This window comes from Syngnathus floridae, chromosome 10 (assembly GCF_059516105.1).
Source record: "Syngnathus floridae isolate MCC-2025c chromosome 10, RoL_Sflo_1.0, whole genome shotgun sequence".
In the NCBI taxonomy this organism is placed as follows: Eukaryota; Metazoa; Chordata; class Actinopteri; order Syngnathiformes; family Syngnathidae; genus Syngnathus; species Syngnathus floridae.
Window position 1 is genome coordinate 13,388,725 of NC_142422.1, and position 23,540 is coordinate 13,412,264.

A 23,540-nucleotide genomic window follows, 5' to 3' on the forward strand; every position below is an offset into this window, starting at 1 on the left:
TTATACACCAGCAAATACGGTATTTGTCATTTTTCACATGTCCTGAGTGTTGTTAGTCACCTAAATCAGCCATGTCCAAAGTCCGGCCCACGGGCCAAATCTGGCCCCCGGTCATATTTCATACGGCCCACAGCTTCGGTCTTATAATGTATTATTCATGGCTCGCCTGCACTGTCAAACTGAATTAAAAAAAATCATGAAACTTGAAACTGTAATTCCTCCTCCTACTACCAAAAGGTGGCAGCACCAGCCCTCTCCGCTCATTTCTGCCATGGCGACTGCAAAGAAAACGAGGAAAGTTGACATTCAGGGCCATCGCTTTCAAGAGAAATGGGAATTACAATACTTCTTCACTGAAAATCAAGGCAATTGTGTTTGTCTAATTCGTAAAGAGACTGTCGCCTTGTTTAAGGATTTCAACCTAAAGAGACACCATCAGACTAAACATGCTAACACATACGACAAGCTAACAGGGAGTGACCGCGCTGATAAAGTGAAGCAGCTCCAAGCTGAACTGGCATCACAACAACGATTCATCACGTGGGGCTGTGAGTCAAAAGTAAATCAAAAGTAAAAATTACTTAATATTAAATATTACGAAGTGGCCATGTTAATACTGTTGAAGTTATGAACCTGTAGATGTGACACAAACTATTACTTTCTCAAAAATATTGTAAATGACAAGAGCAAATTCACTTGTTTTAAGTTTTAATAATAACAGACAACTTTGCATTACTTATAACTCCTGTTTAAAATGTTCATGAGGCAAAAATAATTTCAAACTCTTGTAAATTATTTCATACAGTTTGTTCAATGTTATCTGACTCTTCAGATATGAATGAAAGGCAGAATTTGTGTTTTTAAAGTTGTTCACATCTGCTTGAGTGGATTATATTTGGTTATTTTGTCATTTAAAAAATTAAGACAATTGGGACAATGAAATTTGTTTCATAACAGTATGTATTTGCATGAAATTTCTGTAGTTAAAAAATGTCTGAAAAAAGTATTGGCCCCCGGGCCTCTTCACTATCAAATCTGGTGCTCCTTGCAAAAAGTTTGGACGCCCCGACCTAAATGTTGAACAGAAGCTGTGATGTACCAAAGTCAAATTCCTTGTTTGGCACGCTCAAACATGGCGAATAAAAACTCTTGAATAATCCAGTGCGCCTTATGGTGCGGAAAGTACGGTAATTATAATTTATTTTTTATTTTAAGGAAAAGTGATGCACTTTGAATCTGTTCTGTGACAGACTAAAAAAACAATGTTATTAATAAAGTTGTTCTTTATTGTAAGTTTTTTGTTTGCTTTGAGGTTAATAACATGGAGGGGCGTGAAATGTTTTCTTCTCCCTAGGGGGGCATCACAGAAAATAATTGAGAAGCACTGCCCTATAGTGACAAATAAACCTGTTTGCGTTTTGTGCTCACCAATGGTGTCCAGGAAATATGCTGAAGTGATACATTTGGACCGAGAGGTAAGCCCGGGAAGTAACCAAGTTCCACATGCATCTATCTTCACTTTAAACAATTAAAATCACAATTGGGGGTCAATTACTGGCAGACTTTTGCTATGCGTGGCAGGACTCAATCCCTATGACGAGATTACATATTGTATAGTACAGTGGTGCCTCGAGAAACGAATGGCTAAACTTGTATCTCAAGGCCACCACTATATATGTATATTTTAAGCAATTAAAAAAAACTCAGATTAACAGATTAAGGGTTACCACACCTTTATTAATTTTATTAGTCCTCACTTATATTATTTTAGTATTGTTCAACAGCATGAATTGTTGACAAGCCTTATTTTCTTTAAACACAAATTTTCTAGGAAATCTTTTTTTTTTTTTTAAAGCATAATTACAGTTACAAAAAAACAAAGAAACAACAACCTTTTGTCTGGGCCTACAGAGTCCAGCCCTTTAGCCCAGGCTGGTCTTGTCGTTCTAGTGGTTTCCGTACGAAAGCGTTATTGATCGGGGCCTTCGAGTGAAGTCCCAGCATTAGTTCCAGCAGGGTGACCAGACAGCGTTCTGTCAAAGACACTCTCGCGGGGATGATCGTGGCTCAGATGTGCGCTCTTTGGATTTTGATCTCCTCGACATCACTCATATTGAGCGACACACTGTTGTGTCTTGTACCCGTTTGACTTGCCGAGCACTGGAAGCTCTCATGCGCGCACACACACACATCTGAAATTATCATCTGGGCTGCTGCGATGACTTGTCGGCCAAAGCCGGAAGCTAATCGACCATGTCATCTGCTGACCACTGACCACAGCATTCACAAGTTGCGGGGTTATCTTCTTAGGACAATCCGGGATTCCCCTATCTTATCTTAAGAGGACGCGTTTTGCTGTCACCAAAGTTAAGACGCAAAGATGAGTTTTTCTTGTCTGGCTTTTCCACTTCAAAAATATTACAGCAAGGTGACAAAATTGTATCCGTGCGGAAAATGTGGCCAGCATTCAAACTCGAGGACCGCAGCAAAGAAGAGATTGTGTATGATAAACTAAGGGTGAGATTCTGAAGCAAAACAAAAAAACTCTTTCAACTCATCTTGGTTTCCCAGTCCCCAAAAATTACCGTAAGACAAACTTTACCCACAGGGAGACTGTGGGCAACAGGAATAATAAGGTGCGTGTTAAGTACAACACTGTACTGGCCAGAGTTCCACTTTAGAACTGTGACGTCTTCATCCAAGAAGAAACTGGGCAGCAGAAAATGGAGCCTGTAGTTTTATCCTGCAGCGACTACAAAGTTCTCATAGTTTAGAGCTCAAAGTTTGATTTGCAAACTAATTCGATTTTGAAAGAACAAATTTTGCAGCAGTCTCCGAAGTTTTGTCACACACCTCAAAATAATGAAAAACTTGCTGCTGCAGGTTTTCCCCTCCTTAAGCATTTTGAATGGATCCCTTTTGTGAACGCTCAACTGGCCTTTATTCCATTGCGACTCGGGTTAAGCGGGGCTTACCAGTGTCCCTTTGTTGGTTCCGCTCTGCCTCGTCCTAACTTGTTGCTTTCTGCTGCCCTACACAGTAGCACCTGGACGTGAATTCAAATGCAAATCAAAAGCATTTGTGGTCTCAACTCAAAAACCAAGGTTCAAGGCTTACTGTCAGTGGCGCTTGCTGCCATCTAGCGGCTGCTAGAGGTATCACATGAAAGCAAAAGCCTGCCATTTTTATGCACGTCAATGTGGTATAATAAAAAGTCCACCTACACACCTCGGCGATCGTCTTTGTCCACCACTGGTGGCGCCCCGCCGGCCCTCAGGAGCCGGCGGCCTTCCTCGTAGTCATCTTGGTCTACGCTGATGAGCAGCCGCACGCCCTCGGAGCCTGCCGCCTCCCTCAGCGAGTCGGTGATGAAGACCCCCTTGAGGGCCTCCAGCAGCGCCCCGCTTAGGTAGTCTACCCAGAAGGCTTCCAGGTTGTCAAGCTCGGTGAACTTGATGTCGCACACAACGGCGCCCAGGTCGCGGGCGCGTAGCAGCGAGTCAGCCTGCCGGAACAGCTCGAACTGGCGCTCCAGAGGTTGCCGCTTGTCCGAAGACACGCCATTGCGCAGCGCTGCCTCGTGCTCCAGGTACTCGGCACGCACCCTCAGGCGGATGTCTGAGTAGAGCGTGGTCATGGTGAGGGAGGACAAATCCGGTAGTGTGGAAGGAAGGCAATCGAAACAAAGGGGAAGAGAAACAGGCACAGGAATCAGACACATCATACTGGCAACCGAGGCTGCCATTTTGCACGGCACAGTACCGGCTTGGCTCTGCTCAGTTTTACACAAATCTTTGCACAAGCGTCGAGAAAACATGCTGTATCCAATGCGCTGTGTCAATCCACAGCAAAATTATTACATTTGGCTAAAATGAACTAAGATAGTCAACACATTTTGAAAATAAAAATTATATTTTACCTTTAAAGTAACTTAGAAGTATAGCAAAAATGTTCTTTGCTGTAGTCTGAGTCAAATAATTTCATGCAAAAGCTTTTGTGGTTTCTTTCAAATGGTTTTCTTTCACTTTTACTTTATGACCGTTCAAAAGAAACCCTAATAAATAAATAAATAAATAAATAAATAAATAAATAAATAAATAAATAAATAAATAAACCATTGTCTTACGACCAATCTGCTGTACCAGTGAGTGACCGGTAGAGCCTTACGTACGGAACCAAGGCAGACTGTGAGAAATTTTCCCTGTTTTTTAAAGTGGATTTGCGTCAACATGGAGAGCAGAGCCAAGTTTGGCTCGATCGTACGCGGTGGGAAAAACTGAAGCCTTCATTGATCAATCACACAGCAGCACCAAATCACAGAAAAGTAACTGAATCCAAGAGCAGTTTCTCCCAAAAAAACGAGCTTGCAACCGAGTAAGCAGAGCACCAACTGGACCGGAACGTACACGTGGTCGTTCTCGATTGAGCTTTTGCTAAAAGCGGTACAAAGGTTGCCAAGAACCAGAAGAAAAAAAAAGGCGCACTCAGGTGGAGCAAAGTGGCTGTTTTAGCCAACCGGCAACGATAAATACTGCTGCCACGGAACCGGTTGACTTGGACACGGTGCCAGCTGCACACTCAGCAAAACGCCTGGTAGACTTAGCAGCGTGCAGCTCAGGAATTGTCTTGCTTTCTTTCTTTCTTTCTAGGTTCAAGCTCAAGTGTAAAATCTGCTTGGAAGAGAATTGGCGGTCATGCAACAGCGCAGCGAGGAAGATCAGAGGATACATACTGTACTGAGCACGAGCACCGCCGACAGACAGAGCGTCCCCCCCGTGTCGCTATTCCAGAAGTGCGCAGTGGAAAGCGGCTGCTTGGTGACTTTGGCTGCAACAGAAACTCATCTCGCCCCCTCCAAAGCGCGCTTTAGTGTGGAACAACACTGGTGGAAACTCTTCCACCAGAAACAACACATCCTCCACGCTTAGTATAGGGGAAAAACAGGACAATTTAGGGCTGCGACTAAAAATGACTCAAGAGGTCTGTCAAGGAATCGATGAATCGGCTTAAAAAAAAAAAACGCTCAGAAACGAGACATGATTTCAGAAAAAGCACACGCGTCAATTGATTAAGTTTTAGGTACAGATTCCGTCCGTAACGTGTCAGAAAAAGCAGCAAAAACGGTTGAGTCTTGTTTTCCAAAGCAAAGCAGATGCAAATCTCTTTACTGAATTAATGAAGGACAATTAATCTGCTTTCGCGATGTCTGACAATATCAATTGGTGAGAAGCGGGAACAAATTATTTCAGAAATAGATTTCTAAGCACTGTTTTCTGATTAATCTCATTTTGTGTTCTACTGCCACTAGCTGTCGATTGAAAAAGACATCTCGAGGCTGCCAGACGCGGCTCACCCGTTTTCAGATTCGCAAGCTGAGCCACCATTGGTCGTCACCGCAATGTCATTTTTGCTCGACGGCGAGTGACAAAATGGCTGCCCGAGATGGATTTGCCATTTTGTCTGCCTTATTCAACTTCCACAAATGCAATTAGATTTTGGAGTAACAGGTTTAGACCAGTGGTGCTGCAGTTCTGACTTGACTTGCCTACAAACAATGTATGATTTAGTTCGTTTGACAATCCTGACTTGAGTTGCCTCTAAATAATGTACAATTCTAAAAGTAGTTTGTTTGACAATCAATGAATGGCTAAAGGTTCAAATGGAGGACAAAGGTCCGTTTGAAGAGTTGGAACGCCATCATGGAGTCTGGTTAATCATTCTGCCGCTAACGAGTGTTTAAAGTAAACAAGGAGCTCCCCTCATCTGTGTGGGCCCGCGCGAGGCTCCAGAGGGGCAACGTTTGCAAAATGCCAACATCTGAAAGGCAAATGTCAAATTCGGGCATCGATTCTCGCATCGCTTAACATTTGTGCAAAAGAGCAAAGCGCTTTAACGAGGGCTGTAATTACACCGATGGAAAAACAATTTGGCGCGCTCACAGTGAATCCATCGGAATGAGTGCAAGACGGTCACTCAAACGTCTGATGCAAATTCTATCGCTATCAGGATCCATTCGATGATGATTCGGATTGGAGTTACTTCTTGCACGAGTAGCAAGAAAAGCTAAACAAATGCTACCCTGAAGATCTAAAATTATACAACATGAAGGGTCACAGGTCAAATGGAGAGAAGAAAGTGCTTTACCGTACAGAAGGACGTGAGCAGCGCTTTTAGGAAAGGCGTCAAGACCTGTGTGAAATGTTAGGACAAGAAGAGTGCACCCATCGCAAACAGAATACAAAAATAAACATTTGACTTTGTCCAGAGCTTGACCGTGGAAAACAAACAACAACAACAAAGTTACTTCAACTTCGTTTACAAGGAGTTGCTTGGCCCAGCAGCGTCAACTTAATCGCTCCTCATTTCTGGTCGGCGAACGAACAAGAGAGCCATGAGGCAAAAAGCAAAGAACTCCCTGCGCTGTGCTTCGCACACTTTTGTGCATTACGAGTTCTCCCTCTGATCGTGCGTGATGGAACGCTTTTGTCGGTCTGTTTACAACTGCAAAGACAAGGGGAGAAGGAGAGAAAGAGAGAGACAAGGGGGTTGAACATGTGCTGACCGGCCGCTTCACTAGCATAACAAACCCAAGCAGTCGCCGCCGAGGGTGGAACTTCGGGGCGGCTGACATTAGACGCGACTTTGCTTGAGGTTGCCCAAACAAAATTTTTACCGTCTGTCGCTGTCACATCAAGTCCATTTGAGCACAATTTAGCGTGGCAAACACAAACAACTGGCGTGGGGAATTCTGGACAGAGACTTTCTGCGTCAAGACATGATGTAAAATAGGCACAAAGGTGAACAACATTTGTGTGGCACGTCCAATTTACAATTCCCACTTTAATTGGCCATTCAAAAGTCAAGCCCCTTTGAACGCGGTTGCCGACCAAAACAGCAGCAGCCATCAAGGCACGGAAACCTTCAAATATCGAGTTGTTGGATTGTCTCGTATTTCGGCGAACTATTTCTAACAAATACCTGATGATATACAGGACTGTCTCAGAAAATTATAATTATAATAATGGTAGTTCTTTATTTTCTGTAATGCAATTAAAAGAACGAAAATGTCATACATTCTGGATCCATTACAAATCAACTGAAATATTGCAAGCCTTCTATTATTTTAATATTGGTGATTATGGCATACAGCTTAAGAAAACTCAAATATCCTCTCTCAAAATATTAGAATATCATGAAAAAGAATATCCATCCATCTTCTTCCGCTTATCCGGGGTCGGGTCGCGGGGGCAGCAGCTTTAGGAGGGACTCCCAGACTTCCCTCTCCCCAGCCACTTCATCCAGCTCATCCCGGGGGATCCCAAGGCGTTCCCAGGCCAGCTGAGAGACATAGTCTCTCCAGCGCATCCTGGGTCGTCCCCGGGGTCTCCTACCGGTGGGACATGCCCGGAACACCTCCCCAGGGAGGCGTCCAGGAGGCATCCTGATAAGATGCCCGAGCCACCTCATCTGGCTCCTCTCAACGTGGAGGAGTAGCGACTCTACTCCGAGTCTCTCCCGGATGACCGAGCTTCTCACCCTATCTCTAAGGGAGAGCCCGGACATCCTGCGGAGAAAACTCATTTCGGCCGCTTGTATCCGAGATCTCGTTCTTTCGGTCACGACCCATAGCTCGTGACTCCCCTCCGCGAGTCGTCACCTTATCGTGGTGGAGGGGTTTGCGTGCCCCTATGATCCTAGGAGCCATGTTGTCGGGGGCTTCATGCCCCTGGTAGGGTCACCCATGGCAAACGGGTCCTAGGTGAGGGGTCAGACAAAGCACGGCTCACCCAAGCCCCTTATGATGAAAACCATAAATGGACTTTGTTTTCCCTCGCCCGGACGCGGGTCACCGGGGCCCCCCTCTGGAGCCAGGCCTGGAGGCGGGGCTCGAAGGCGAGCGTCTGGTGGCCGGGCCTTCGCCAATGGGGTCCGGCCGGGCATAGCCCGAAATGGAAACGTGGGTCCCCCTTCCCATGGGCTCACCACCTGTGGGAGGGGCCGAAGGGGTCGGGTGCAATGTGAGCTGGGCGGCAGCCAAAGGCAGGGACCTTGGCGGTCTGATCCCCGGCTGCAGAAGCTGGCTCTTGGGACATGGAATGTCACCTCTCTGGCTGGAAAGGAGCCCGAGCTGGTGTGCGAGGCAGAAAGATTCCGACTAGATATAGTCGGACTAGCCTCCACACACAGTTTGGGTTCCGGTACAAGCCCTCTCGAGAGGGGCTGGACTCTCTTCCACTCTGGAGTTGCCCACGGTGAGAGGCGTCGAGCAGGTGTGGGTATACTTATTGCCCCCCGGCTGGGCGCCTGCACATTGGGGTTCACCCCGGTGAACGAGAGGGTAGCCTCCCTTCGGGTGGGGGGACGGGTCCTGACTGTTGTTTGTGTCTATGCATCAAACAGCAGCTCAGAGTACCCACCCTTCTTGGGGTCCCTGGAGGAAGTGCTGGAGAGCGCTCCTTCTGGGGACTCTATCGTTCTACTGGGTGACTTCAATGCTCACGTGGGCAATGACAGTGAGACCTGGAAGGGCGTGATTGGGAGGAACGGCCCCCCTGATCTGAACCCGAGCGGTGTTCTATTGTTGGACTTCTGTGCTCGACACGGATTTTCAATAATGAACACCATGTTCAAACATAAGGGTGTCCATGTGTGCACTTGGCACCAGGACACCCTAGGCCGCAGTTCGATGATCGACTTTGTAGTCGTGTCATCGGATTTGCGGCCGCATGTTTTGGACACTCGGGTGAAGAGAGGGGCGGAGCTGTCAACTGATCACCACCTGGTGGTGGGTTGGCTCCGATGGTGGGGGAAGATGCCGGTCCGACCTGGCAGACCCAAACGCTCTGTGAGGGTCTGCTGGGAACGTCTGGCAGAATCTCCTGTCAGGAAGAGCTTCAACTCCCACCTCCGGCAGAGCTTTTCCCACGTCCCGGGGGAGGCGGGGGACATTGAGTCTGAGTGGACCATGTTCCGCGCCTCCATTGTTGAGGCGGCTGACCGGAGCTGTGGCCGTAAGGTCGTTGGTGCCTGTCGTGGCGGCAATCCCCGAACCCGCTGGTGGACACCGGCGGTAAGGGATGCCGTCAAGCTGAAGAAGGAGTCCTATCGGGCCGTTTTGGCCTGCGGGACTCCGGAGGCAGCTGACAGGTACCGGATGGCCAAGCGGAACGCGGCTTCGGCGGTTGCTGAGGCAAAAACCCGGGCGTGGGAGGAGTTCGGTGAGGCCATGGAGAATGACTTTCGGACGGCTTCGAGGAAATTCTGGTCCACCATCCGGCGTCTCAGGAGGGGGAAGCAGTGCAACGTCAACACTGTTTACAGTGGGGATGGCGTGCTGCTGACCTCGACTCGGGACGTCGTGAGTCGGTGGGGAGAATACTTCGAAGACCTCCTCAATTCCACCTACACGCCTTCCATTGAGGAAGCAGGGCCTGGAGACTCTGAGGCGGATTCTCCAATCTCTGGGGTCAAAGTCACTGCGGTAGTCAAAAAACTCCTCGGTGGCAAGGCCCCGGGGGTGGATGAGATCCGGCCGGAGTTCTTAAAGGCTCTGGATGTTGTGGGGCTGTCATGGCTGACACGCCTCTACAACGTTGCGTGGACATCGGGGACAGTGCCTCTGGATTGGCAGACTGGGGTGGTGGTCCCCCTCTTTAAGAAGGGGGACCGGAGGGTGTGTTCCAATTACAGGGGAATCACACTCCTCAGCCTCCCTGGTAAGGTCTATTCAGGGGTGTTGGAGAGGAGGGTCCGTCGGGAGGTCGAACCTCGGATTCAGGAGGAGCAGTGTGGCTTTCGTCCTGGCCGTGGAACAGTGGACCAGCTCTACACCCTCGGCAGGATCCTCGAGGGTGCATGGGAGTTCGCCCAACCAGTCCACATGTGTTTTGTGGACTTGGAGAAGGCGTTCGACCGTGTCCCTCGGGAGGTTCTGTGGAGGGTGCTTCGGGAGTACGGGGTGCCGAGCCAACTGATAAGGGCGGTTCGGTCCCTGTATCACCGATGCCAGAGTCTGGTCCGCATTTCCGGCAGTAAGACGGATTCGTTCCCAGTGAGGGTTGGACTCCGCCAAGGCTGCCCTTTGTCACCGATTCTGTTCATAATTTTTATGGACAGAATTTCTAGGCGCAGCCGAGGCGTTGAGGGGGTCCGGTTTGGGGACCTCAGCATCGCGTCTCTGCTTTTTGCAGATGACGTGGTGCTGTTGGCTTCTTCAGGCCGTGATCTCCAGCTCTCGCTGGAACGATTCGCAGCCGAGTGTGAAGCGGTCGGGATGAGGGTCAGCACCTCCAAATCCGAGTCCATGGTCCTCGATCGGAAAAGGGTGGAATGCCCTCTCCGGATCGGGGATGAGATCCTGCCCCAAGTGGAGGAGTTCAAGTATCTTGGAGTCTTGTTCACGAGTGAGGGGAGGATGGAGCGTGAGATCGACAGGCGGATCGGTGCAGCGTCGGCAGTAATGCGGACCCTGTACCGGTCCGTTGTGGTGAAGAGAGAGCTGAGCCAAAAGGCAAAGCTCTCAATTTACCGGTCGATTTACGCTCCTACCCTCACCTATGGTCATGAAAAAGAATACTAGTAGGGTATTCACTTGAATTGTCTAATTAACTCGAAACACCTGCTAGGGTTTCCTGAGCCTTGAAAAACACTCAGCTTGGTTCAGTAAACTAAATCACAAGTATGGGGAAGACTGCTGATCTGACTGCTGTCTTGAGGACCATCATTGACACCCTCCATTAGGAGGGTAAGACACAAAAAGAAATTTCTCAAAGCAAGGTGTTCACAGAGTGCAGTTTCAAAGCACATCCACAAAAAGTCTGTTGGAAGGGAGAAATGTGGCAGGAAACGCTGCACAACCAAGAAAGATGACCGCAGCCTTGTGAAGAAGAGTCGCTTCCAGAATTTGGGGGAGCTTCAAAGACTGAAGGTGGAGTCCAGGTATCAAATGCCACTGTTCACAGACGTGTCCGGTCAAGCCATTTCTGAACTCAAGACAACAGAAGAAGCGTCTGACTTGGGCTATGGAAAAGAAGCACTGGACAGTTGCAGAGTGGTCCAAAGTCCTCTTTTCAGACGAAAGCACATTTTGTATTTCATTTGGAAGTCAAGGCACCAGAGTCTGGAGAAAGGCTGGAGAGGAGCAAAATCCAAGTTGCTTGAAATCCAGTGTGAAGTTCCCACAGACAGCGATGGTTTGGGGAGCCATGTCAGCTGCTGGTGTTGGTCCACTGTGTCTCATCAAGTCCAGAGTAAACGCAGCTGTGTACCAAGAGATTTTAGAGCACTGCATGCTTCCGTCTGCTGAAAAGCTCTATGGAGATGATGATTTCATTTTCCAGCATGATCTGGCACCTGCCCACAGTGCCAAAACCACCAGTAAATGGTGTACTTGACTATGGCATTACTGTCCTCGAATGGCCTGCCAATTGCCCTGACCTGAACCCCATTAGAGAATTTGTGGGGTATTTTGAAGAAGAAGCTGAAAGACACCAGGCCCAACAATGCAAATGAGCTAAAGGCCGCTATTGAAGCATCCTGGCCATCCATAACACCTCAGCAATGCCACAGGCTGATTGCCTCCATGCCACACCGCATTGGTTGCGTGCAAAAGGATCACCAACCAAGTACTGAGTGCATTAATGGACATTTTCAAATGTTTGATTTTGTTTTGTTGTTTTAAATCTTTTTTTTTTTACTTGGTCTGAGGAAATATTCTAATATTTGGAGTTAGGATATTTGAGTTTTCTTAAGCTGTATGCCATAATCAGGAATATTATAATAATAAAAGGCTTGCAATATTTCAGTTGATTTGTAATGAATCCAGAATGTATGACATTTTTGTTTTTTTAATTGCATTACAGAAAATAAAGAACTTTAATCACAGTATTCAAATTTTCTGAGACCGTCCTGTATTTCTACATTTCAAATCTCAGAATAGTCTTGATCCGCTAGCGTCGGTTTCAAAGGAAAAACCTACTCGACGAATGGAATTACGTTTGCTTGGCTTTTCACAATTACTTGGAGAATGTGTTGCAAAGCAAGAGAGACGGCCGAGTTGGGCAGTGAGCAGCGACAGCATTTCGGGGTACACAGACACCCACCGCTTGAGTTGCGCCTCTTTTACCTTTCAGGCATGGGCCCAGACTGTTTTGTTTTTGTTTTGCTCTTCAGTCTGCCTGCCTGAGTCCGTCATCCTATTGAGGCACAATCATGAGTCAACCTGCTGGAATCAAATGCGCAGTCAGGACAGCAGCAACATGTTCACAGTCACATCACTCGCGCCCTGGAAAAAAAACTCATCCGACTTTTGTCATCAATCGAGGCGGGAAACGGTGACCATTGTTTCGAGTCTGCGAGGTGAGCGGCAAATTCAATTGTGGCAATAGAGCAGCTTTGCACAAGACAATGTGGCTTCTTTACTTTTCTTTTCGCGGCCGCTTGTGTGCAAACGAAGAGGATGAAAATCAAAGTTTGAAGTTGCATTTCGGTGTCCTGGATTTCTGCTCTGACTTAATTGAAAACATCTACAGCGGTACGGGGAGTTACTGAGAGGCTCAAATAAGTTCTGCGCTGATCGCGCCGGCCCTCGTTTGCTCGTACTCCCGTTATTGGGTGGACAACAGACGTTGACGTTGGCCACTTGTTGGGGTAGGACTCCATCCCAAGCCTTTCCAAAAGAAACCAAAGGATGCGACTAGCGCTTCAGAGTTCAGAGGCAGCCCCAACGCGGTGGAAAAGAAAAGGAGTGGAAAATGAAATGCAGGTAGACGGAGCCAAACTAGGGATGGGCGTTTGCTTTTTTTATACGACACTGTGAATGTTCTGAACTCCTGAATATTCTTAAAAGACAAACTAGTCTGGCCGTCCCCAATCCCGACACGATTTGTCCCATGCAGAACAGATGAGCAATGACACTCAACGACAAGCTAAGCGAACATGACATTCAAGTTTCAACTTGCCTTGAATTGCACGCCACCGCAACATTCAAATGAGAGATGTAATTGAATCATGAAGTGCGTCCGACCTTGAGCGTGCTTTGGACGGAGGCGAGGCCAAACAAAGCGTTTGAAAGCACTCACGATTGCGGATCGGCTTCCTGACGTACAAGTGCGCCCGTTCAAAGACAAGAAGGTCTTAGACCGCAAAAGTTTGATGTACTTCATCACGGCCGCAGCATAGCACAGTTTGGGGGCGCGCCATGGAGAAGGCAAAAAGAAAGTTTCAAAGCAAATGTGTGAGATTGGAGCAAAATGATAACCATGGACTATTAGAGATGGAGCATGCGGCTCTTACTGCATGACGCTTTTTGAGGCGGCGTCGGCAGTGGCAGCCGTTGGCACGGCCTGCCGGTCTTCTTGGGCTTGCAACTCCAGCCGTGCCCTCTCTTTCTTCTTCTCTGCCTCGGCACGGAGGCTCCGCTCGCCATGGGGTCGTAATCTACCACGGAACGTGCAAAATGAGTTAGCCCCTGGATTTAACTAGCAAGTTGCATTTCGATGCTACGGAAGAAGATTAGGACTGTAAAGAGAAAAAAAAAAAGAGGGGGTGACAGGATTCTGCGTTTTTTTCTCACTTCAAAGTGAGAATTCTGACTTTATTTTCAGAATTCTCCCTCTAAAGCAGTCCTTCTCAAATAGTGGGGGGGCACGGCACGTTGCCAAGGAGGGGCTCGTGTGACACCAGGGAACATGCTTTTCTTTTGGCTGTACTAGATTAAAGGGTAATTAGACATTCACTGCAGTAGGTGGGCGTGGCGGTATCACTGTAAGAGTGTGCGCAAGGAGTATTCGCTCTACAGTGTAGAGCGCACGGAACATACGCTTACACATCACAGAGCAGGCGATAAAAAGTGCAGTGGGACACCATGGAAAAATATTTAACAGGGCTGAAAAGAACGGCGGAGAGCGACGGAGATAAGAGAATTGAGAGTCACACGAAATCTACAGTGCCTTGCGAAAGTATTCGGCCCCTTTGAACCTTTCAACATTTCAGGCATAAAGATATAAAATTTTAACTTTTTGTCAAGAATCAACAACAAGTGGGACACAATCGTGAAGTGGAACGAAATTTATTGGATAATTTAAACTTTAACAAATAAAAAACTGAAAAGTGGGGCGTGCAATATTATTCGGCCCCCTTGCGCTAATACTTTGTAGCGCCACCTTTTGATGCAATTACAGCTGCGAGTCGCTTGGGGTATGTCTCTATCCGTTTTGCATATCGAGAGACTGGAATTCTTGCCCATTCTTCCTTGCAAAACAGCTCAAGCTCAGTGAGGTTGGATGGAGAGCGTTTGTGAACAGCAGTCTTCAGCTCTTTCCACAGATTCTCGATTGGATTCAGGTCTGGACTTTGACTTGGCCATTCTAACACCTGGATACGTCTATTTGTGAACCATTCCATTGTAGATTTGGCTTTATGTTTTGGATCATTGTCCTGTTGGAAGATAAATCTCCGTCCCAGTCTCAGGTCTTTTGTAGACTCCAACAGGTTTTCTTCCAGAATGGTCCTGTATTTGGCTCCATCCATCTTCCCATCAATTTTAGCCATCTTCCCTGTCCCTGCTGAAGAAAAGCAGGCCCAAACCATGATGCTGCCGCCACCATGTTTGACAGTGGGGATGGTGTGTTTGGGGTGATGAGCTGTGTTGCTTTAACGCCAAACATATCGTCTTGCATTGTGGCCAAAAAGTTCGATTTTGGATTCATCTGACCAGAGCACCTTCTTCCACATGTTTGGTGTGTCTCCCAGGTGGCTTGTGGCAAACTTTAAACGAGACTTTTTATGGATATCTTTGAGAAATGGCTTTCTTCTTGCCACTCTTCCATAAAGGCCAGATTTGTGCAGTGCATGACTGATTGTTGTCCTGTAAATTGAATATTATTTATTGCTGTTACTTACCGTAATTTCCCGACTATAAGCCGCGACTTTTTTCCAAAATTTTGGACCCTGCGGCTTATAGTCAGGTGCGGCTTATATAAGATTTTTTTCGTGAATTTTGTGATGACTTGATCACTTTTACTCTTAACACTATTATATACAGTAAAAGCTACAAAACAAACTGACGACTCGTTTTCAAATCAGACGAGTAAAAACTGGTCAAATATTAAAAAAAAAAGCTATTATTAAAAGTGAAGACAATTTGCAATTCTAGTAATGACACACGAATTTGATGCACAAGTTGTCTTCGCGGGCCACATAGAATGATGTGGCGGGCCGTATCTGGCCCCCGGGCCTTGAGTTTGACACCTGTGCTCTAAACCCTTTCTCTTACTCTGCCATATCACTCAGAGATTACACAAAGCAGTGGCGCTGTTTGGACAATCTGCATTGTAATTGTACTAAGTTCATCTTGTTTTTCCTTTTTTTAATCACTTCACTGGTTTCTTTTAAATCAAACAAGTTGTTTGATAACAACTTGTTTGATATAAAAGAAACCAGTGAAGTAATCTGCATTGTATTAAAACCCAATCAAACAGCATTTAAATTCAATTCTTCTGACATTTTGCTCACCAAAAACAAGTTGTAATGTGAACTTTTAATGCATTTTATTCAGAAGGTTACTTTGAACCTTAAACGGCGGCATGGCGTACTTATGGATTTTTACGGCCTCCGGCCTCCAGGGCGCGCTCTAGCAGGAAGCAAGAGCGAGACAGGCGAAGAAGAGATAATGCGCCGAAGAAGACGTGCTAGTTTGTGTTTACATTTCGCGCATCACGCGATCAAGACGGACATTACTGAAAGGAAGCCTTTATACACAAACCGTCATCATGGGGGACAAAAGGAATGCATATGATGCCGCTTTTAAGCCAAAGGCAGTCGATGTTGATGACATTATTTTGTGTCTACTCTGGAGCGTACGTATGGATTTTTACGGCCTCCGGTCTCCAGGGGGCGCTCTAGCAGGAAGTAAGAGCGAGACAGACGAAGAAGAGATAATACGCCGAAGAAGACGTGATCGTCTCGCGCATCACGCACACACCCGCATTCACACAAAGACAGGAAGCTTTTATACACAAACCGTCATTATGGAGGATAAAAGAAATGCATATGATGCCGCTTTTAAGCAATACGTGTCGCTCGCTAGTTTAATATAATTTAGCGCTTCGTGCATGAATAAGATTAGCATGAACAGAACCTCTTCACACTCGAACAAATGCATAAAACCGACGACGAAAGAGACTGAGAAAGTGTGAGGCGAAGGATATCTAACGCTATTCCAATCGGACACTTAGGAGGAAGACTTCGATTTTTTTCAGTGCACAGGAGGAAGATGAAGACGACTCTTTTTTTACTTTTACTGGTATGTTTTTTTTAACCAGCCCTGTTCGTGCTGTGCTACCGTGTTGCTACCGTGTTGCTGCTGTGTTGCTGCCGCATCTCAGTGACTTTGCTGTGTTAATTCCGTGTTGCTGCGGTATTACTGCCGCGTCACAGGCAGTGTTTGGAAAGAAATGTTAAGGTATGTTATTAAAGCTTTAAAAAAAACTTTCTGTGTCCAGTCTTTCTTCGCTAATAACTCGCGCACACTTCCGCGTTGCTGCGGTACTACTGCCGCGTCACAGGCAATGTTTAGAAAGACATGTTCAAGTATGTTATTAAAACGTTAAAAAGGCTTTCTATGTACTGTCTTTCTTTGTAAAAAACTCGTGTGCACGTGCGGCTTATAGTCCGGTGCGGCTTATGTAAGAAAAAAAAAAAAAGAAATATCCCTAAATTTTAGCTGGTGCGGCATATAATCCGGTGCGGTTTATAGTCCGGCAATTACGGTAATTTAATATGTATGTTTATTATTATTTTATTTTTTTTAAGCATAAAATGGCAGTTGGTCAAGAATGTTTATAGTTTAAATAATTTTTTTAATTTCAGGCAAAGTGATGCATATTGAATCTGTTCTGTTATAGACTAAAAAACAATGTTTTTAATAAAGTTATTCTTTATTGTAAGTTGATCTTTAATTTATTTTGTTTCCTTTAATGTTAAGAAGGGTACAAGCATGGGGGGGCGCGAAATGTTTTCTTCTCCCGAGGGGGGCATCACAGAAAATGATTGAGAAGCACTGCTCTGAAGTGAGAATTCCCACTTTAACGTGTCAGAATTCTGACTTTATTCTCAGAATTCTGAGAAAAATAAGTCAGAATCCTGTCACCCTCCTTTTTTTTTTTTCTTCTTTACCGGCCGTAATCATCCTCCGTACGATGCTGTTTGGTCCACTTTGATTCATTGAAATCTGACTGTAGCGCAAAGCTCTCAAAGTTCTAGATATCAGCATTGTTGCTCTTCATTCAGCCACAGACTGCAAACGTAGCAGTAGTGTAGTAACAGTTTATGATGATGAACGTAACTGAGAAAAAAGCAGGTCGACGAGGTTCCTGGAACGCTAATTAAAGCTTTGGGGGAGCTGGTCGTACCTGTTCTCACGTGCTGTGTGGAGGGAGGAAGAGACATTTCTGCTTGTCTGTAGGAAGGCAACCTATGGCCAGAAGTGCACAGCAACTGTCTGGGTTCCACCCTGCATCGCTTGTCAGTTCTCTCTGGAGAGACTGGAAAGTCAGAAAAATACGTGGTGGTTATTCATCAAAGTGGGCAAACACAGACTGACACATTCAATAAACAGTTACATGGTTAATGAAAACAACAGAAAAGGCAGGACTGCACAATTTTGAAAACTTGGAATTGTGACCCCCACCCCGTACCAATATTGCAATTACTATTCTACTTCGCATGGATTTTTTTAACAAACACGAGCAATACACTAAAATAATAATTATTTTTTTTTTTAACCCTTTTTGAGGTGGTGCCATTGGTCTTGGGGACTCACCAGTTCTTCTCCTCTTGTGGGACACAAGAGACAGCAAGTCATGTCGGGTGAGGACTCTGAGAAGCTGCAGAAGCGGCTCCAGGTTGCCTTCGCTCATATACCCTCGCCTCTCCAGCTCCAGCAATAATTCCAGGCCATTCCTGGGCTTGAAGCAAGCCACCGCAGGCCACAGGGAGACCCGTGACTGCATGCGCCTCCAGGCTGCCAGGAGCTCGGGACTCGGGGCTTCGCCAGGGCCGAGCGTGTCGTCTTCGTCAGGCTTCACCGTCCAGCCAGTGGGGTCCAAGGGGTGAATATAGGCGCAAGTTTCACTCAGAAGGAAGGAGAGCACGTCGATGTCGGTTTCTGTCAGCTGAGAGCCGACAACTTTGAAGACCTCGTGGAGGGACAGCAACCCGTAAAAGTTGAGACATTCTGTTTCATCCCAGTCGAGTGAATGCCTCAGCGCGGAGCTGGCCATGGTGAAGTCACCCGTACCCTGCGTTGAGACAATGAAGGGGAATACATATATACGTTAGATAAGCTCATTTTCCATTTAATTCCATCAATAACAATAGAGACATTAACTACTGAATTTCCATCCATCCATCCATTTTCTGAACCGCTTAGTCCCCACGGGGGTCGCGGGCGTGCTGGAGCCTATCCCAGCCGTCATCGGGCAGTAGGCGGGGGACACCCTGAACTGGTTGCCAGCCAATCGCAGGGCACACAGAGACAGACAACCAATCGCACTCACACTCACACCTAGGGACAATTTGGAGTCTTCGATCGGCCTACCAAGCATGTTTTTGGAATGTGGGAGGAAACCGGAGTGCCCGGAGAAAACCCACACGGGCCCGGGGAGAACATGCAAACTCCACACAGGGAGGGCCGGAGGTGGAATCGAACCCGCACCCTCCTAACTGTGAGGCGGACGTGCTACCCAGTGCTCCACCGAGCCGCCCCACTGAATTTCATTTTGAAAAATCAATTGTAGACAGAAAGGTCTACTCGAGGGCAGCAAGGACATATTTACATACGACAATTGATCATTTGAAGAGTTTATGATGTTTAGGTCGATAGATTTTATTTAATCACGCTTTAAGCAGGTGTCTTACTAAGCTAGCAACACTAACAACGATGTGTTCCAACGATGGAAACAGAAAACCTCTGTGTGAGAAGGAGTTGGTCGTTCGCCAGTCGAGGGTGTTGACAAATATGAGTCACTGCGAGGGGAAACACAAACATTACAACGAGTTATTAAATGACGGACTCTTACTTAATACTACTCTTTGAATAACTAATAACTCGACATTTATCGAATATAACCCTCAGTAACTGTATTGTGCTTACACGGCATGAGCTTGAGTTAGCGCAGCATAATTATGGTGATCGCTACGTCACGCTAATTAAAGTACCTTCACAAGAATAGGCTACAGTCAAGAATTAACGCTTTCTTGTCCCATGAAGCAACATACATTAAACTGTCAGGGCGTTGAAAAGACGATATTAAGACAAGCAACGGAGTAATATTCACCTCCCTTCTTACGTCGAGACAGTGCCAACTTCCTTACAGCGAAAAAGAGGCCAATCATAGGTTAGAGACGTCGCATTTTATCGCTGATTCAGTGTCAGATTTGTAATCGTCATCTGCTTGCAAAGCGGCAGCGATGGCTGATCCCGAGTCGGTTCATGAAATATGTCGTACACATCGAATCTGATCTGGTGTCAGATTTATTCAGTCTCGTCACATTTTAAGCAGAGGAAACGACTCTTGGCTGATCTCAAATCGGTGCCTTAAGATGAGGACGACGCTTCTTATTTGTTCTTGGTGTCAGTTTATTTTCAGTCTACGCGCAGTCAAGTGGAAAAAGGAAGACTTCGGGGCAATTTTGTAACCGTTTACATATTAGAGCGCCTTTCTTTATGTAACCTAAACAAATTTATGAGTACATTAAAATCGTTTGTTTTCAACAACAACAACAACAACAACAACAACAACAACAACAACAACAACAACAACAATCAGACGTTGATTTGTAAAGCCTATCAACAAAACAACGCTAAGAAACTGGCCAATCACATCCCCCAAAACAACGCAATAGCTGACCGCAAGTCAGTAATCAGAATTACACAGCTGCCGGGGCTATTTTATCTATTTTGCTGGTCTGGCGTCAGTTTATTTCACCGTATCGTCGTCGTCATCATCATCATTATAGTGGAGAGGATTTAAACCACTGCTAGCTGGTCTCAGATCCGCTATGACTAGGCTGTGTTGTGCGGTTTGCCAACTCATTCGTTGGAAGAAACAAGATACGTCACTTCCGTCAACACCCGGAGGTACCACGGACAATTCGATTGCGTGAGAGACTTTCTTTTGTTACAATTACTCATCCAAAGTACTCTTTTTTATGTTTGTTAGGGTGAAACCCAAGCGAAATGGACGTGTGTCGTTATGTTGTTTAACTATCGACGTATTTAAAACAAAGACGAAGAAGCGACTGGTAGCAGATTAGCTACTCGATTTGTCTTTGGCTCTTTTTAAAGTTATCGAATCGTGTTATACATGTAAAATGCCCTTCGTGTCGTGATATGCAAAACATTTGTTTTGTGACGTGTCGGAGTCGCCTATCATGCAGCTGACAAATATTTTCCGGTCCACTGACAACACACTATTTCCACTGTTGGCTAACTTCCACCACAGTAATAACCTAGTGCTAAATGTGAAAAATGGAACACAACAATCATTGCAATGTCACGTTTTTATTAACCAGGCCACAACTAACATTCTCAAGGGTGAGAACTGCGAGGTGGAAATGGAGAGCAAAGCTGGAGATGTTTTTAGTGCTGAGGATGCTCATCCGACGGGCACGGCTGGTGCAGCTGGGATCCTTGCCAAGTAAGACGTTTATTACTAATACTCCACAGAACAATAAGTCAATTTTTCACAATGACCCCCCCCCCCCCCCCCCCAGGCTCGGCCTCCCAAAAGGCTTTTCAGTCAGCATAGCCAAAGAGTGGCTGGACCGGAGGCGGGTGTCCATCCGACCATGGGCCAGCTTTGCAGACCAACGCAAGTTCTCAAGGCCGCGCAACTTTGGCGAGATGTGCCAGCGTGTGGTAAAGAACGTGGACACGTACAATAGCAACTATACCTTCATCTTCCTTGGACTCATCCTTTACTGCATGTAAGTGCGGTCGCCAAGGTTTGTTCCATGGCCGGCTTAATTTCTGTTGTATACTGCGGTGATGATGGCTATCCGGCTTGTTTACATCTTCAGAATCAGCTCTCCCATGTTACTGATAGCGTTGGCTGTTTTCATCGGTGCCTTTTACATCATCTACCTTAAATCGCTGGAGTCCAAACTGGTGATCCTCGGTACGTAATTGGGCCAACTGACACATGGCGAGGCTCCGCATTTTCTTTGCCTTTATCTTTAATCTGCACTCTTGCTTTTTTTCTTTCAGGCAAGGAGCTGACTGTCCCGCACCAGATGTGTCTGGCCGGAGGCATCTCCTTACCCGTCTTCTGGTTGGCTGGAGCCGGAGCTGCCGTCTTTTGGGTTCTGGGTGAGTCCTTTATAACTCAGATCTTTCCAGTGGTGAACTCGCTGCCCATTATTCCTTGACCAATGAACTGCCGTGACAATGCCAAAGTCTCTGAACAAGTGAACTTCACAATCTATAAATACCTTATTTAATTCTAGATTGAAAAGTTCTTTAAACGCAGTTTATCGTGTCCAACACAATTGTGTGCCGCCATCCAGTGGTCAAAAGTAGAATTACATCCACTATGCATGGAAAGAAAACGTACGATAATTCTTTTCCCCCCTCTTAGGAGCGACCTTGTTCGTGATCGGCAGTCATGCCGCATTCCGAGAGCTGGAAAGCTCCAACATGGAGGAGCTTCTCATGGAGCCCGTGTGATATACGGCACCTTGGTTACAACGTCTTGCTGATACACGCGTATGATCATAATCATCGGTTTAGGCTACATGATCATGAAATGCCAAATTTGACTTCTTTCCTGTATTGAAACAACTCTGTACCGTACAAAAGTGCTATTTAAAAGCTTCTGAACACCTTCAGTCTTCTATTGATTCTGTTTTATACATATATAAATTCAGTTGAGCTTGTTTCACTCAGGCTGATGTATTTTGACATTTAATATACTCTATTAATTGGGTCATATTTGAGGTTTGTGTTATAAATAAAAGTCTGACCATATCAGCAGAATTTGTTTTTTTTTAAGTGTATCATTGGCTGGTCTCAACTACTGAATGTATAAATGTGAAATTTTAGCCGAACTTGCATCTCCGCAGAACAGACCGAGCGATCACATTTCCAACCATTCCGTTTCTGTTTGTTGTCTATTTAGTTTTGTCATTACTCTCCTTTGCAGTGGGAACATTTGCTCATCTTCCATCTCTAGCTTTTTACTCCAAATGAACCCGCCCCCCTGACCTGCCTGACCCATGCTACAGAAGACTCCCTCGCTCAGGTTACCATGGCAATGACCTTGACCACACACCCCATGTGTGTCTCACACACGCTGGCTCATTCACTGCGGCAAAGGCGCGGATCGATATTCTATTAAATGAAGTGTGGTTGAAGGTGTGGGAGGGGGTGGAGCGTGAGTGAAGTCGCACTGCAATGAGATGGAGAGCAAAAAACAGGGTGACACAAAGCCAGCACGTGCAAGAGATGTTTGGGTGCTTGTTAAATGTTCTGTTTTAGGAGCTGTAATTCATATGAGCCTCATGACGTAATTATACAGAATTTTAAATAATTGGAATTGTATTTCACACTGCATGAATTGAGATGCTATTTTGCTGCTGCCTGCATTGTGTACCTGAGGTAGCATTTGAAGCAAAAATTGAAGTCACGTTCCGATGAGGTCCTTGCCGTTATAACAAAATGTGTTTGTTTGCATAAAACATGTGATTTATTGCTAAGGAATACTGGAGACATTTTAAAATCCTCAATATGTTAATATTATTTTTTTAAAGGTGGATCCAATTGAGAATATTAAATTTTTCGTTTTCCAAAATATTTTGAAAACGTATTTATTTTCAGTTCAAATACAGTAGTTTTTTAATATTAACAGTTGTAGAATGAGCTAATTTATATTTCTTATGTATTGTTTTATATGTATATATATATATATATATATATATATATATATATATATATATATATATATATATATATATTTAAATGTGTACATTTATTTCACTTGCATTACTTAAAATACTGAAATGTGTAATTGTACAATATTCTAACATTGTTGGACAGTCAGCGGTTGCGGTCCTCTTCCCCCTTCCTGGGTGTGCCTGGACATCGGCAGACTCGTCCCAACGGGTGGGCTATAAGGGGCCTCCGCCGTATTGGATATGGCCATTGATTTAGCCATAAAATTGGCACATATCCTTAAAATGTAGTTAGAATGAAAATAAAATCCCAAGCAACGAATCAGTAATAATTGGGTGCGTTCTGGCATGATGATACTTCCCAGAGGAGCACCTTGACAAATCGCTTCACTTCGAATATGGCTGCGCAGTCAAATTAGTCGAGATGGCATGCGTCTATGCACTTGTCTGTAAATATTGTCTATGATAATAACTTGCCAGCAGTTGCTGCGCAGGGCGCCAGTTGGGACTGGAAGCAGCAGTGCTGTGCAAATACAATACAGTTGCATGAAAAGTTGTGTTCAAAATAATTGTATCAATAATAATAATCA

At 45.6% G+C, this 23,540-nt stretch overlaps 2 protein-coding genes across 21 annotated transcripts; one reads left to right on the forward strand and one right to left on the reverse strand.

Moving 5' to 3' along the window:
* Positions 1 to 1,716: 1,716 nt before the first annotated feature.
* dedd2 (death effector domain containing 2) lies at positions 1,717 to 20,044 on the reverse strand. 18 transcript variants are annotated; one of them, XM_088386467.1, is made up of 6 exons: positions 19,989 to 20,044; positions 18,937 to 19,026; positions 17,822 to 18,299; positions 17,412 to 17,543; positions 13,294 to 13,437; positions 1,717 to 3,618 (listed from the first exon to the last, which is right to left on the reverse strand). In XM_088386467.1, exons 3-6 carry the CDS (start codon positions 18,279 to 18,281, stop codon positions 3,221 to 3,223), a joined length of 1,134 nt encoding a protein of 377 aa, XP_088242593.1. In that variant the 5' UTR covers positions 18,282 to 18,299; positions 18,937 to 19,026; positions 19,989 to 20,044; the 3' UTR covers positions 1,717 to 3,220. The 18 variants fall into 18 exon arrangements, with proteins under 18 accessions (XP_088242593.1, XP_088242599.1, XP_088242600.1 ...); XM_088386473.1 differs by having other exon boundaries at positions 18,919 to 19,026; positions 19,989 to 20,007; XM_088386474.1 differs by lacking the exon at positions 19,989 to 20,044 and adding an exon at positions 19,338 to 19,483 and having other exon boundaries at positions 18,969 to 19,026.
* rabac1 (Rab acceptor 1 (prenylated)) lies at positions 20,005 to 22,030 on the forward strand. 3 transcript variants are annotated; one of them, XM_088386483.1, is made up of 6 exons: positions 20,005 to 20,162; positions 20,575 to 20,699; positions 20,776 to 20,988; positions 21,082 to 21,179; positions 21,269 to 21,370; positions 21,639 to 22,030. In XM_088386483.1, exons 2-6 carry the CDS (start codon positions 20,617 to 20,619, stop codon positions 21,725 to 21,727), a joined length of 585 nt encoding a protein of 194 aa, XP_088242609.1. In that variant the 5' UTR covers positions 20,005 to 20,162; positions 20,575 to 20,616; the 3' UTR covers positions 21,728 to 22,030. The 3 variants fall into 3 exon arrangements, with proteins under 3 accessions (XP_088242609.1, XP_088242610.1, XP_088242608.1); XM_088386484.1 differs by having other exon boundaries at positions 20,045 to 20,162; positions 20,596 to 20,699; XM_088386482.1 differs by lacking the exon at positions 20,005 to 20,162 and adding an exon at positions 20,286 to 20,304.
* The last annotated feature ends 1,510 nt before the right edge of the window (positions 22,031 to 23,540 follow it).

Excerpts from the sequence above, each read along its gene's own strand:
- dedd2 (XM_088386467.1), bottom strand. The coding sequence starts at position 18,281 with ATGGCCAGCTCCGCGCTGAGGCATTCACTCGACTGGGATGAAACAGAA. Across the intron at positions 17,544-17,821 it reads CCACAAGAGGAGAAGAACTG|TCTCTCCAGAGAGAACTGAC; the intron begins GTGAGTCCCCAA and ends CTGACTTTCCAG. Across the intron at positions 3,619-13,293 it reads GCCTCAAAAAGCGTCATGCA|ACATCCGCCTGAGGGTGCGT; the intron begins GTAAGAGCCGCA and ends CGCTCTACTCAG.
- rabac1 (XM_088386483.1), top strand. The coding sequence starts at position 20,617 with ATGGAGAGCAAAGCTGGAGATGTTTTTAGTGCTGAGGATGCTCATCCG. Across the intron at positions 21,180-21,268 it reads GTCCAAACTGGTGATCCTCG|GCAAGGAGCTGACTGTCCCG; the intron begins GTACGTAATTGG and ends TTTTTCTTTCAG. Across the intron at positions 21,371-21,638 it reads TGCCGTCTTTTGGGTTCTGG|GAGCGACCTTGTTCGTGATC; the intron begins GTGAGTCCTTTA and ends CCCCCCTCTTAG.